Source organism: Erigeron canadensis, chromosome 2 (genome assembly GCF_010389155.1).
Source record: "Erigeron canadensis isolate Cc75 chromosome 2, C_canadensis_v1, whole genome shotgun sequence".
Taxonomy (NCBI): Eukaryota; Viridiplantae; Streptophyta; class Magnoliopsida; order Asterales; family Asteraceae; genus Erigeron; species Erigeron canadensis.
In genome coordinates, this window is record NC_057762.1 from 31,050,404 (window position 1) to 31,065,360 (window position 14,957).

The following is a 14,957-nucleotide window of genomic DNA, read 5'->3' on the forward strand; positions in this document are numbered from 1 at the left end:
CTTTAGTGTAATTGGATTAACTTGTTTGACCAGTTTAGTCATGCTAAGACATCATATAAGTGTGGTGGTGTGGAATGCACACTTATGTGAATTTATTATGATTTTAGGGGTAATGCCCATGTGAGCGGGGTGCAAGGGGTGGCAGCCCTCGCCTGAACTGCCATCAACAATCACAAAATTAACTGCATAAAAGGCCTTAGGGATCAAAATTCATGAGGTGATACCCATGAAATTAACTTCCTTTTAATGGGCCCAAAACCATTCATCTTGTTCATAACAATTCTCAGGTCATAATTTCTCTCTGGTTCTTCACGCTCTCAAGCACCTACACAACATTTTGAATCTTTGATTGTATCCGATTGAGTAATTTAGGGTGAACCATCTGAATGAGTAATTTAGGGTGAACTATCGAATTGATTTTATCTTAAAGTTTCGCGCCTTTAGAGATTAAACATATATCTGCAACTGTTCGTATTTTATTATAAATCTCCAACATTTAGTAGTGATTATTAGTTGTGCACTACCAAATGGCGCAACTAAAATGGGCAAAGTATGTAGCTGTATTTGGGTGAAACTTTTGGTAAATGTTTTTTTGTAAAACAATCGTTTTAGTTTTCAGGATTTTAGTTTTGTAAATAAATATTCTTATAGAATTGGGGTCTTGTTTTATTGCCAAAAGCACTTCAAAACCTTAGGTAGATTTTTTAGTGGGATTTTGCATGGTAAATACAAAAGCTGGGTCTTTTAGTTCGAGGATATGATCTTGAATGATACCATCTAACTCTGTTAACAGTGGATAGAAAAACCTTCTATAGAGCAAATTTTATGTATTTCAGCTTACAAGCGTGATTGCAAGAAATAGCCCTGACATCGATAATCAAACATCTGAATTTTAACCATATTCAACATTCTCTTCAACATTCTGTTTACCTAGCTAAGCATTAAGATATATAATGACATATCTCACACTTCAATACATACATTACATAATGTATATATGCTTCAAAAGTTAGGTACTTTTCAGCTAACACTTCATATGACCAAATATATGATGCAAGCTTCCAGTGTTCATGCCAAAAACTTGTGAAATAAGGCTCAAATTTTTCCGTTTCTTTGCCTGGCAAAGCCACCAACACGTTCACTTCATTGTTATTATTAGCACCAACAATATCCGGAAAGACTAATATTATATCTTTCCTAGGATTAAACACTGGACAACTATACCTCGGTTTCCCCCACGGGTACTCCACATCAGCAAACCTCAACCGCCACCATGATGACAACATAAACTCCCCATTTGGAAACACTTTATTCTCCCCTAAACAGTCAATCACCGACTTCACATAGTCATTGGTGATTCTCTTGTTACCTTCGGTCACCATTGCTTTGACAAAGGGGCCTCTTCAATCTCTTTGCACTTTGTTGTCGGTAAGCACTTTTAACTGCATTGCCTGCGAATGATGATGGCAGGTTCAAGCTTGACCATAGGTCCACGACATATACAAAAGTTGACACCCTCTCAGGGTCATATTCGGGCTCTACTGACAAAGCTTTGCACCGCCATACATGGGCTGCAACCATATTGAACCCAGTGATTTTCGTATTGGCTGCACCAGGTCCATCTTTGGCTTTAATTTTGAGATGGATTATATCATCTGAGGTCAGATTGAAAATTTTGAAGTCAAGTTGCTCTTCTACACGGTCAAAAATACTTGGGTTTGGCATGTCCATTCGTTTTGGGATTTTAAGGAGTTCAGGGTGGTCGAATTGGACTTGTGGTGGTGTTCTTGCAGCCAATAGGTGTCGGTCGTTGCATGGAATGGTGGCTAGAGGTTTGTTAGCAGCCAACGAAGCAGGATTTTCTGCCAAGTAATCATATGGCACCAATGCCTTACATAGCGCGGCTTTTAGCTTTTCTGCGACCAATTTTGGTGGGAATTCAGGATTGGCCACAAAGAAATGGATCGTTTTAATGTTGAAAGTGAGGAGTTGGTCAATGTTTGATAAGAACATAGAATGTTTTTCGGTTTCTTGAGGTGGGAGGATAGTGATTGTGTCATTGATGATTACTTTGAGGCTTCAATTATTATGGGAGTAGAAGATTTTGCTTATGATAGATCAGATGCATATACAATAATAATTCAAAGAAGCAAAACTGAGGGTAGAGGGGACACTTTCAACTCATTTACTGATGAATAGGTTGATTTGGGTAAATTTTGACTTTATCTCAAACGGGTCAATAACTTTTTCGCTAAAGCTGGAACATGCCAAATGGGTAAATGGGTTTCAAAGTGAACTTAATGCATTAAAATAGAAAATTCACTTTGTAAGAAACTTGAATTATAATATTTCTATAGCTTTTGTAACCATTTTGAACACATCATAAACTAGTACTTATGAACTTTAAAAACTAAAAACAAAAGTTTGTGGATCAACCCTGGCCTGGCCTATCTTCATCTGTACTCAAATAACTACTCATTTAAACCCAAACCCGTGACCAAACCGACCCAGCCCTCTCGTTTTGCCACCTCCATCAGTGTCACGGAAAGGAGAATATATTATTTTGGCTTCCTAATGCTTATTGATCAAACTATATATAGAGAGACAACAAAGAAAATGTTTCAATTAGATACCTTTAATGCACAAAATTTTGGTCTAGCAAGGCATAGATGCAAATCAGAGTCCAAAAAATCAGCCAATATCTTTTGGCCCATAAATTGGTTGGTTTTATAGCTCTTCAATTACTTTAAATTTGGCGAACTCATTCTGCAATTTGGAGATGAAATTTGGAGCAAGCTTATTTTAGAGGATCCAATTAGACCTGTTTTCTTTAATGCTCTTGCAATGATTTTTTTTGGTAATCATGTATATCCTACTCGTAGCAGACTAATCCCACGAGTTGACTCGCTTTGAGAGCCTAGAGTAAGAGCAGGTAAGCCTCTAGCCACTAGGGTGTCTTTTTTTAATGAATCAAAATTGAACCCCTGTGACCTCTAGGGAATTTTACCCTTTTTTGGAGACACAAACCCAACCAATGGGCATTTTTGAAATGGCTTTCTGCAAAGTATGGGTCTTGCTTGTGAGCTGATGAAACAAGGACAGAAAAGTGTTTGATTATTAAAAAGTTGAAGTATATACCATTCCAATACTTTACCAGAAACAATTAGAAACTTCGCCAGTAAGTAGCACTTTCAGTGGGCAAAGATATGAATATGAGTCTCGGATAAAAGCAAAACAAAATTATATCATGGCATCTTCCCTTTCTTAAACAATTGATGGCATCTGACTTTATAGCCAAATGCACTACAAACCTTTTATTACGTATGGCATGGTAAAAACAAACCATCTAAATCTGTTCTTAATAATGGATAGAAAAACCTCTTATATAACAAATTTTATGTATTTTAGTTTATTCAATATATCCATGATTGTAAGGAATAGATAACAGGCGACACCCATAAATAAACTTTTTAATTTTAACCATATACAACACTCTAGCTTGTTTATCTAGTTATGCATAGAGATATATAATGACATATCACACTTCATTACATACATTACATATTGTATATATTCTTCAAACCAAACTTAAGTACTTTTCAGCAACACTTCATATGACCAGCTATAATGCAAGCCCTCGAGTGTTCATGCCAAAAACTTGTGAAATAAGGCTTCAAATTTTTCCATTTCTTTGCCGGGCAAAGCCACCAACACGTTCACTTCATTGTTGTTATCTGCACCAACAATATCCGGAAAGAGTAATATTATATCTTTCCTATGATTAACCACCGGACAACTATACCTCGGTTTCCCCCACGGGTACTCCACATCCGCAAACCCCAACCGCCACCATGATGACATCATAAACTCCCCATTTGGAAACCCTTTATTCTCCACTCCCCAGTCAATCACTGACTTCACATAGTCACCGGTGATTCTCTTGTTACCTTCGGTCACCATTTCCACTAGCTTTGACAAAGGGCCCTCTTCAATTTCTTTGCATTTTGCAGACGCATAAGCACTAATAACTGCATTGCCTGCTAATGAGGATGGCAGGTTCAACCTTGAACGTATGTCCACGGCATATAAAACAGTTGACACCCTTTCAGGGTCATATTCTGGCTCTGCTGACAAAGCTTTGCACCGCCATACATGGGCTGCAACCACATTGAACCCAGTGACTTTCGCATTGGCTGCACCAGGTCCATCTTTGGCTTTATTTTTGAGATGGGCTATATCATCTGAGGTCAAGTTGAAAATTTTAAAGTCAAGTTCCCCTTTTGGGCAGTCAAAGACTGTGGGGTTTGGGATGTCCATTCCTTTAGGGATTTTAAAGAGTTCAGGGTGGTCGAATTGGATCTGTGGCGGTGTTCTTGCAGCCAATAGGTGGCGGTCGTTGCAAGGAATGGTGGCTAGAGGTTTGTCAGCTGCCAACGAAGCAAGATTTTCAAGAAATGTTTTGAAGCTTAAGCCATCAAAAGTGGCATGATTTGTTGCTACACCAAGTGCAAATCCACCACACTTGAAGGATGTCAGCTGTATAATTAAACACCAAGTAATTGTTAGCATTTTAAGAATTGTTACCCGCACCCATCCCTCTTTGACACGAACCCGTTTGACTCACATTCCTGAAATGACCCACTTGGACCCACACCTGTTTCAACCCGTTACCCATACCCGCCCATTTTGCCAGGCTTTCTTACATAAACTTTATCTTAAATATATAACCGTAACAAGGTTCTCAGAGTACACTTATATGTCAAATCGGTAAGTATGACATCTTGGTGATTTAAAAACGAGCATGGGTTACATTATGTGAATACGAGTTAAAATACGTTACGAGTTATGGGTCACTTGACCCAAATACCTACATTTTGATTTTTGAAACTGTAGTACACATAAATATAAACACACCTATTTGGCTATTTATTATAACTTAATTTATTGGTGCTATAAAATGAAAAGGAGACATATATACTGGTTTAGTTAAATTCATTGAAACATATTTTGTGATTTTCATTCTGTAACCTCTGTTTGGTTGGCACTTGGCACATGCATGTGAAGTTACTTAAAAGGCAAAAGCCAATTAATTGGGACAGGTGGCTATGCATTTATGCACCTAGCTAATATTGCGGTTTATGTACCTTTCTCATCGTGACCATCATTTAAAACCTTAATGGACCCGAAACTTAATTCTATGATGTAAGATGTTAGCACACGTCGATTATTTATTCTTCTAATAAGCTTTTTCTAAAAGAGGATTACTGAAAATATGTACCACTTTTTGCCAAAAACATTTTTGTTAAAAAGTATATATCACATGAAACTTCCCACATGGACAGCAATTTACACGATTGTCATGTACGGAAACTTAGTTTAAAAAGTCCTTAATTAATTATCTAGCTAAATTACATTATAATAATAGGACAAAAAGAAAGAAAATAAACTAAAAATGTATATCCTTTGTCAATAATCTGGATAAAAGACTTTTATTTTTTATACTAAAAGTTTATCATCTGAATTTTAGGGTAAACTATTAATAAAATCCATTCTTTTAACAATTAATTAACTTTTGAGCTTTGCAATTAGGACTGCAATTAATTTACAAAATCGAGTTTGGTAGATGCTGGCGACACCATGTCGTTCTCAATAACAAATCATAATACCATATGTCTTTACCATATATAGTCCAAAATAATTGTCTCCTAATTGCATATGGACTACAAAGTTTTATTTCAAGTACGTTTTTAAATCATGATTTAACCCATTTCGCTAAGAAGCATCAACATCATCATCATCATGTTGATATATAACAAATATATTATGACATGTTAATGTCGACTAATAAATCTAGTATTTTTCCCATTTTGGGTATCAGCTTTATGTATTTTTCCGCCACTAATCTTTAAATTATTTCTTTTCTTAACCGAGTTTTATACCTTTTGTATTAATTGTCATCATCATTTCATTATTATAGATAAAAGTTTATAACAAAAGTAATCAAATTAAACTGATGCAAAAAATATATGATCAATAATGTATGTACGTATAGTACCTGTAAAATGCATAAAGGGCGATCATGCATTTCCAAATTTTCATAGCTCTTTTGAACCAATTGTCTAAACCCGGGGTTCGGATAAACCAAGTCACCAATCTCACCCAACTCAAACTCGCTCGAACCCTCCACAAACAAAGCACCAGCCCCATTGCAATCGAACTCAAACCGTTGTGACTCGTTGTTGTTAAACTTCAACCTTCCTGCCAAGAAATCATATGGCACCAATGCCTTACTTAGCGCGGTTTTTAGTTTTTCTGCCACCAAATTTGGTGGAAATTCAGGGTTGGCCACAAAGAAATGGACCGTTTCCACGTTAAACGTGAGGATTTGGTCGATGTTTGATAAGAACATGGAACGTTTTTCGGTTTCTTGAGGTGGGAAGATAGTGACTGTGTCATGGAGGATTACTTTGAGGTCTTCAATTATTTTGGGAGTAGAAGATTTGATAGGGGGTTGATAGAGAGTTCCCATTGTGAGATATAATTTTGATTTAATGAGTTGAGTTTATGACCATGGCCTTGCCTTTATATAAGGGTGGTTAGTTTCACATTAAAAGACACATTTTACCTTGGTCAGGAAAACTATATATATGTTGCAGTAAATATATTCAACTTTATATAAATTATACTATCGTGTTGTATGTATTCTCTATAGTGTCTATATATTATACATCAAAGTTTTAAAGCATATGCTAAAATAACTAATAAAGAAGGTTTTGCTTTTTCGGGTTATTTGTGATGATGAGTCTCTTTTTGACTGATGTAGTAAATTAAATGTATTTATCTAGAATAGAATTCGAACCTAAGACATATTTTTTTTTAATCTTTATCATTGATCTTGCCATGTGTTAATATTTTTTTAGCCATACTTTTAGGCCTAAAATTTAGGTACATTAATCATTTTTTTTATTTATAAAAGGTATATAACTATGTATTACGTTATGTACGTGAAACTTTAGTTGTTTGGGCGAAATTTACTACGAAAGTTTTGGACAGTTATTAGTTATTACACTCGAATGTATATACATTTAACTATATATGCTTTTATCATATATCTCTATCATGACACACGTACGACAGTAGATTTTGAAGATTGATGATGAATACACACAACAATAATGATTTTATAATAGAGTCAAGTCACTATCTATGCTATGATTTTCCCAATAATGCGTGGAGTTGGTCAAAAAACTTAACCCAAAATTACCGAACCCGGGTTAACCAAAATCGGTTTGGGTTTTGGAAAACCCGGCGGTTTAAAACCGGTTTGGATTTTTGAGTTTTCGGACTAGGTTGAGACCGCGTTGAAATCGGGACTAGTTTTGGCTTTTGGCATAAAAAACCTAGTAAAAAAAACACATGTTTGACTCAAATCGGGTTCAAAACGGTTTGGGTTATGTCAAACCCGGTTTGGTCCCGTTGACAAAAAAAGTGGTTCAAGTTGGGTTAAACCTGGTTTTGGTCCCATTGATATAAAACTGGTTCCGGTTTCAGGATCGGGTCGGGTCACACGCGGTGCCGGCCCACTTTGAAGAATTCATGGGTCAGCAGGTGGGCTAGACGAATGGGCAGGGGCGGAGTTAGGGGGCAGCGGGGGCAACCGCTCCGTTAAGTTTCAAAAACGTAACGTATATATTTCAAATAACTTTTCTTTTCCCCTACATATATATAAGTAATGATGTCTAATGCAACATGATGCTTTTGATCGAAGTCTAGTGGTTTTCATTTTAATTTCAAAGTATGGGGTTTAGAGTTCGATCCCTGCTTGTAACCTTCCTTATTTTGTCTTTTGCCTTATTTATTTTTGTTTTCATCAAATCTTTGCTAGCTAGTTCTTCAAATTCTACTCTTATTGATGCGAGGTTGCCTAGTTAAGAAATTGTATGATAACTAAATAAATTATAAAAGAGATACAATAAAGTTTTACTTTATTGTTTCTCTTCAAGTAAAAGTATTTTTCTTTCACAAAATTCTATGATAACAACTTTTCTACCTTCCATTTAACTGCTTATTTCTTTTTATCTCGTTTGTACTTATCAAATTTTATTTTAATATATAAGTAAAACACGTCAAGTTTAGCTTAAGTAAATTTAGTTTGGTTTAGTTATGAGATAGATACCCATCTCAATTAAAAATCTTAATTTTCCCCTCATACGAAAAATTTTCTGGCTCTGTGAATGGGTTACCTATAACAATGCGTAATATATTGATGTCAACTTATACAGGGAACGTTCGTAATGTGTTATAGATGATTAAAAATGGTGGGTCATGAAAGTATATGTATACGCTTCAATTTGGATTATAGGTGGTTACAATTATCTTTAAATAGTGTCAATTTGTAATTCTTTATATGTATTTATAAACGATGAAGAGTTCAGGAGTCTAAATATAAAATAAGACCTCATGTATATAATGTTATTAACCTTAAATTCTACATTATCTATACTACTATATAAAGCAAACTGCCTTTCCCCTTTAAGTAATTAAGAACCTGAAATGACCATATTACCCTTCTTATTTATTCATTAATTTAAACATCTTTACCTACCCTTAATAAAATAAACTACAACATAGATTCTCCAATCCTTAAATAACCATATTAACCCTTACTGCCGCACATCATCGCCACAATTGCCGCAGCCACACCTTTGTCGTTACCACCATCACCGCTGCATCGCACGGGCACCCCGTCTCGTGTATATTCTAACCATTTCCATCATTTTTTTAATCCAATCACACACTATAAACACACCGGCCCATTTCATACACATTATAAACACACACAAAAGAAAATTGTCCAATCTTCATAAGAGCTTAATTTGAGCTGATTTTGTGCTTAATTTCCATCGGATTAAATTATTTTATCATATATTACCGAGAACATTGTAATTTCTGTTATTCTTTCATCGATATATTTGCTAGCTAGCAATGTGTGCAACCACTATTGAGATAACCATTAATTATTTCTGCTATTAAATATAACTAAACTATATATGTCCGTCGTGCTTATTGTTATGTAACGCCTCAAAGCTAGTATAAAGATTTTAACTAAAATTATAAGGTGAAAACTATTATAGGAACCCACAACTCAAGCTTATAAAGCGCAGTGGCGAATCTTAAAATTTTTATCGGTGGGGCCAAAATTATATTTTTTTTCTATCGCTATGTTTCGGGTATTATATTATGGTCATACAATACACTTAATCGGGTCGGGTCAAACAAATATAACACTAATAATCTAAGTTTTGGGTTATTATAAACTCTTCTTACTTGTTTTGATCTCATTTTGTAACACCCTAAAACCCGAAAAAACGAGATGGCCCGCCCAATACATTCAAATGACAATTAAAACCATATTGAAAGATATTAACAGCCCAAAAATAGGCAAGGCTTATATATTACATGTTAAACATTTCTATCTTATTTCAATATGGAGCGCCTATTAGTACATGTTAAGTTTCTAAATGTAAACTTTTATATCAATGTCACATCCAAATAATGTAGTCGATCTATCTAATTTTTATACTAAAACTAATTATATACCCCCACTTCTTAATTTTGGCACAAAACTTTGTTTTCTTGAGCATGTCCCAAATATATAAGTGTATATAAGTTGCTAGTCCATCTAATCAATCAAGTGAATGGATCACTATTATACAATGTATGGGTAGGTGGCTTCTTAATGGCAAACCTAATACCACGGCTGTTATCTTTCTCATCTTTAATGATAAGAAAAAAGAACTTAGTCACCAACATGCATATGACACCCTTAATGGACCCCTAAGTATTATGCTACACAATACGACTCAATATCTTTTCTATATATATTAGTCAAAGAATAGCACATTGATGTTGTTTGAACGGCCATTTGATTGATATTATAGCCTATGTGTCTAGTTATAAATGGCATCCTAATATAATTTCTTCTTTATGTATTATAAAACTCAAAATTGGATAATGACAGGCTTTTCACAACAATGTATTCATGGATCTCTAAACATACTTTAGTTTCATGTAAATAAATGTAGATAGATATACAACATCTTATTTCACCAATTAGGACAATCATAATGATCGTAGGTCAAAAAGACCACAACCAAGAAGTGAGTAATTATTTGTACTAACTATTCTTATTCTAGCTATAGATAAATTTCCTTCTTTCAACAAGTGAAGACTAGAAATTTATTATTGCATATGCAATTATTATGCATGTATTTATTTATCTTTCTCAAAAGAATCAAGGTTTCACGAACGTGCTATATTAATAAAGGTAATAACATAATTAATCTTGATGTAACCTTCTAATATTTCTCCAACAAGAAGATTATGACACTTGAAGAAATCAAGAAAAAAATTTGACGAGGGATCAACGAATACATGATATTCACATGCATGATGCATCATCACATAGTATTAGAAAAATATAAAAAGATGATACAATATGATTAAAATTTATAAGTTAAAACAGATTAAGAAAAATATCAACACACATGATAAGATTGAAGGCGGAGATGAGGAAAAAGAAAGAGTAAAATTTATGAATGGTTAAATTGGATGTCTAGACTTTCAAACTAGTGTAGATTGTATTTTAAAGGTGTATTGGTAAACGAAGTGTTACAGTTAGAGTACATTTAACGTGAAGTACCCTTTATGGCTTTATCCTAAAGGACATGTACAAAAAGGTAAATGGTCCATTTTCAAGGAGCCCAATAGGCTAACTAGTTTCTATTTTGGTCTTGGCCAAACTTGTGAAAACTTCCATTTTCCAAAGGTGATTTTGCTGTACCTTCTTCTAGTTATAGCTTTTATTTTTTCCAACATCATATCTTACAACATGCTCTTTGTTTCCTATGACTATGAGGCTAAGATTGTAAGAACGTGATGTTAGAGCACATATATATATATAGCATAGAAGTATACCCGCACGTTGCGATGACATCTTTTAAAAGCGACAGTTAAATGATCCGTCGCCGATTGAGTGAAGAGGGCGGCTGTATTGGTGAGTGTGTGATGGTGAAAACTCTAGAGGATGTTTGTGCTTTTTGTTGTGTGAGAGATAACCCTTGGTTAAAAGATAAGGGTATTTTGAAAAATTCAATCGATTAATGGATAGTGATAATTATAAGAGTAAAGGCATATTTGGTAATTTAAAGGCTGAAAAGTTTAAAGAAAAAATAATGACATTTACTTTATTAGGGAGTATTTATAATACAAGCTGCAAGTTCTTAATTCAACATTTTGTTTCTACCCAAAATACCCTTATACACAAACAAAACCTTACACACTCCTTATTATCCCCATTTCTTCTTCGTTGCCCACACTAAACACACACACAAACAGACACCATAACCACACACTGTTGTCAATCATCATAGTCCATTACCACCGCAACCATAAATTCCCAAAACTATCACTGTCTAACCGCCACAATACTCGGACATCCATCTAGTAGATATAATAAAGTTAATTTGTCCAATACCAAAAGAAACTCAATAATAATAGATTAATAGTCAAATTATTATTCAATGTCTAACAGGCATGTTCATATCCATTAACACATGGTCCATTCGCTAAAACATATATAAAAAAAAAAAGTAAACGTCAGAGAAACCCTTTAGTCTATTTAATTTTTCTTAACCTAAAATGTTGTCTGGCGGTAAGACCCCAAAAATCTTGGTTGATACTTGGTTAAATATGTTTTTGTAAAGATTCGAACTTGAATGGTATTCTCACCAAGTCGTTTTTAAAGGGGCATGTAACTACTTAGCTGTAATCCATATGATTATTCGCTAAGATATATATGTCATAACTACTAGTCAATAATATAACTAATGAATGACTTCAAGTCAAATATATAGGATGAAGTGCTTATTTATATGTCTAATCAATTACGAATACTTTTACTTTGAGAGTTATAAGATAAGATAAAGCAACATGGTTGGATCCGTGGTAAATACTCTTGCCTCTGGAGACTGAGGTTATGGGTTCGATCATCATCCCATGCAAAGGTTGGAGGGCCTTTTCTACCATTTAGGTAGAAACTGAATGCAGCCTCTCTACTTAGGTAGAGGTAAGGTCTGCCTACATCTTAACTTCCCCATACACCGTCGAGGTATTAAGGCTCAAAACCCGCAAAAGACGGCACTGAGCAGTTACTTACTTTTTTAGTTATAAGATAAGATACAAATTTTCAGATTAATGTGAAAGGGATTTTATGTATTGCCCCCTTCTTGACGATTTTTTTTTGTATCTTAGAACCCTAATTTTAGAACATAAAACCCCAAATATTGAAATCTAGGGTTCCAAGAGGAATACGCTCTAGATTCAATAATAACGAATACAATAAACGAAATTAATAACCACCGATTTGATTCTTTGGCTCTGATACCATGAACGAATTACAACTATTAAGTAGAATATGATATTGTTATTATTGATTATTATTTGAAATAGAGATAATACAACCAAATTGAACAGAAAAGAATCAAATACTAAACATCCAGATGATGTTTAGTTATACAGAAATCAGAAATATATCAAAGTGATATACAAAAATATATGTATATGAATCTGATTTGAGAGAAATATATGAATGTAATCGATCGATTGTAAAACTGAAAACTCATATACTCAGTTGGGTAGTATATATACATCTTCAGTTTAGCATCCCTTCAATATCATCCTTCATCTTTCCAAAGTAGCACTTCTGGTCCCTCGACTTGTATCTTCATATTCCAGCTTCTTTTAAACACTTTCCAGAATTGCATAATCAGTCCCTCTGTGTTGAATCCCTGCACAAATACTTAACCAATTTATTTAGAAAAATAATTTTATGATTTAAGGATAATTTTGCTCTTTTAACAAAACGAACCAACCACATCTTTGTAACAAAGAAATTTAGGGATTAAGGATTTGCATGAAGTAATTTAATTAGAACCATATATGCACCTCTTTTTATCTTAGAGTTTGAACCATGTGGTTAATACTCGATCCATCGGTCTTAGAATTATTATACCCTAGATAAAAATCATAGTTAATAAATGAAACTAGACGTAGATACCGCTTAAAACGCGAGTCTATTGAATAATGCGATAGGATAAAATAATTAAAATTTGAGTAAAATGTTTTTTATTTTTGTAACTGGATATGTTCTTTTCATCTGGACCTACAATCACTTTATTTCGTCGGAAAATTTTAAATTTTCAGTAGATTTTATTTTTTTTTCCTTTGAGTTTTTTTCCTTAGAAACAAATAAACATACACATGATAAATATATTTACATATACACACACAAATATTACTAAAAAAACAAAAAAAATAATTACTGGATGATGACATTAATATGACATAAGAAAACATTTTTTATGGCAGGCAACTTAACTTTTTTCTATCTCATGAGTATATTTCAATTCCTTTAAATAGTAGTATAGGTAGATAGTTATTACATTATTTCACCAATTTTTTTAATATATACGGCTTAATTAATAGCTTTTGATTGGTGAATTTCGTAAATAAAGAGTTATATTAGAACATATCAAAATGGAAATATAGACAATAATTAATTTGATGCGGATAATGGTTCATAAGGTTAAAACAGTTAAACCTATCTCTTAAAAATGATATATTACTAATGGATATCCACAATGAGACTTGATTAAACGAGTGATCAACAAATTAAGTGATACAAAAGATATCGACCACTTGGTAAGCCAGACTAACCACTTTTCATATTCATAAGTTTATGTCTATGACGCTTTTTGAAAAATCACTCTATATATGTAATGAAGTTTGAATACGTACAACGACAGTCTCATTATATATACCAATTAATAGCTAGCATCAATGTTTTGGCAGTTAAAGACATGCATCAGCACGACAGCACATGGAATATCAAATATGCAATGCTAATTTGAGGTTCTCAATGAATTCAATAATAAAAAGGTTATGCACAATCTATGACCTATTTCACTCACCGCCACAATACGCGGGTACTTGCTCTCGTTATTGTAAAAACGAAGAGCTTATCCAACACTGATATATGTAATTACAAAGCCTCCCAACTATTTTCGTGGACCTACTTTTCTAGCTTCATCCCATTTGTATAATTTGATCATTTGAACAGCCTGCTATAGTCCATAGAAACTCTGACGTGGATCTTTTGTAACTTTTAAAAAAGTAAATGTTAAACGGTCTCTATATCTGGCCCCCCTCTATAGTACAACTCAAATAAATGACACATCAGATCATCGAATTCAGAACTAATGCACCGTAAACTCAAATGTCACAATCATATGTAGAGTCAAAACCAGGATTTGAAATTCAGGGTCGGGTTGTTTGGGTGAGAGACTGATCAACTAAAAAGGTCATATTTTTTTATTTTATTTTTTTCAATACTAAAAAGGTCATATTAAGTTAGAATTGTGATGAGAACTTATATAAGTAGGTAGTAGTATACTAGTATTGAAGGAAAGAGGCAAAAACCCGGCCCTAACCGCCTACTAGCTCTGCCTCTAACCATGAATTGTTAACCACTAAACGTCAACGACTTCAAGTGTTAGTTGATGAATTTTAATGGCAAAATCAAACAAACTTCTGTACATGTTAAAAAACTTGAGGTAACTAAATACTTTGTTTCATAATTTGGTTTCTTTTGATTTTTGAGAATGTCGCTAAGACCTTATCCAACCTATCTCATTTTTTTTTTGGTCACTCTCACATCACCACTTTCTTATTTCATAATAAAAAAATATCACTACCAATCTTTCTTTTCTTTTTTTTCAGATTTATTCATTAGATAATTTATACTCGTAATATGCCAAAAATAACATGGCCCGCTTTTCTATAGTATTACTAGCTAAAAAAAATCACTGTACTTACCCAACCCCACCCACCTCTTTTAA

The 14,957-nt window shown here is 33.8% G+C and overlaps 1 protein-coding gene and 1 pseudogene across 1 annotated transcript; both read right to left on the minus strand.

Moving 5' to 3' along the window:
* Positions 1-968: 968 nt before the first annotated feature.
* Positions 969-2,013, minus strand: LOC122588072 (annotated as a pseudogene).
* A 1,445-nt stretch (positions 2,014-3,458) lies between these two features.
* On the minus strand, positions 3,459-6,543 carry LOC122587598 (rosmarinate synthase-like). Its single transcript, XM_043759775.1, has 2 exons — positions 6,056-6,543; positions 3,459-4,536 (listed from the first exon to the last, which is right to left on the minus strand). Exons 1-2 carry the CDS (start codon positions 6,527-6,529, stop codon positions 3,646-3,648), a joined length of 1,365 nt encoding a protein of 454 aa, XP_043615710.1. The 5' UTR covers positions 6,530-6,543; the 3' UTR covers positions 3,459-3,645.
* Between the last annotated feature and the right edge of the window lie 8,414 nt (positions 6,544-14,957).

Excerpts from the sequence above, each read along its gene's own strand:
- LOC122587598 (XM_043759775.1), bottom strand. The coding sequence starts at position 6,529 with ATGGGAACTCTCTATCAACCCCCTATCAAATCTTCTACTCCCAAAATA. Across the intron at positions 4,537-6,055 it reads GCCCTTTATGCATTTTACAG|CTGACATCCTTCAAGTGTGG; the intron begins GTACTATACGTA and ends TTAATTATACAG.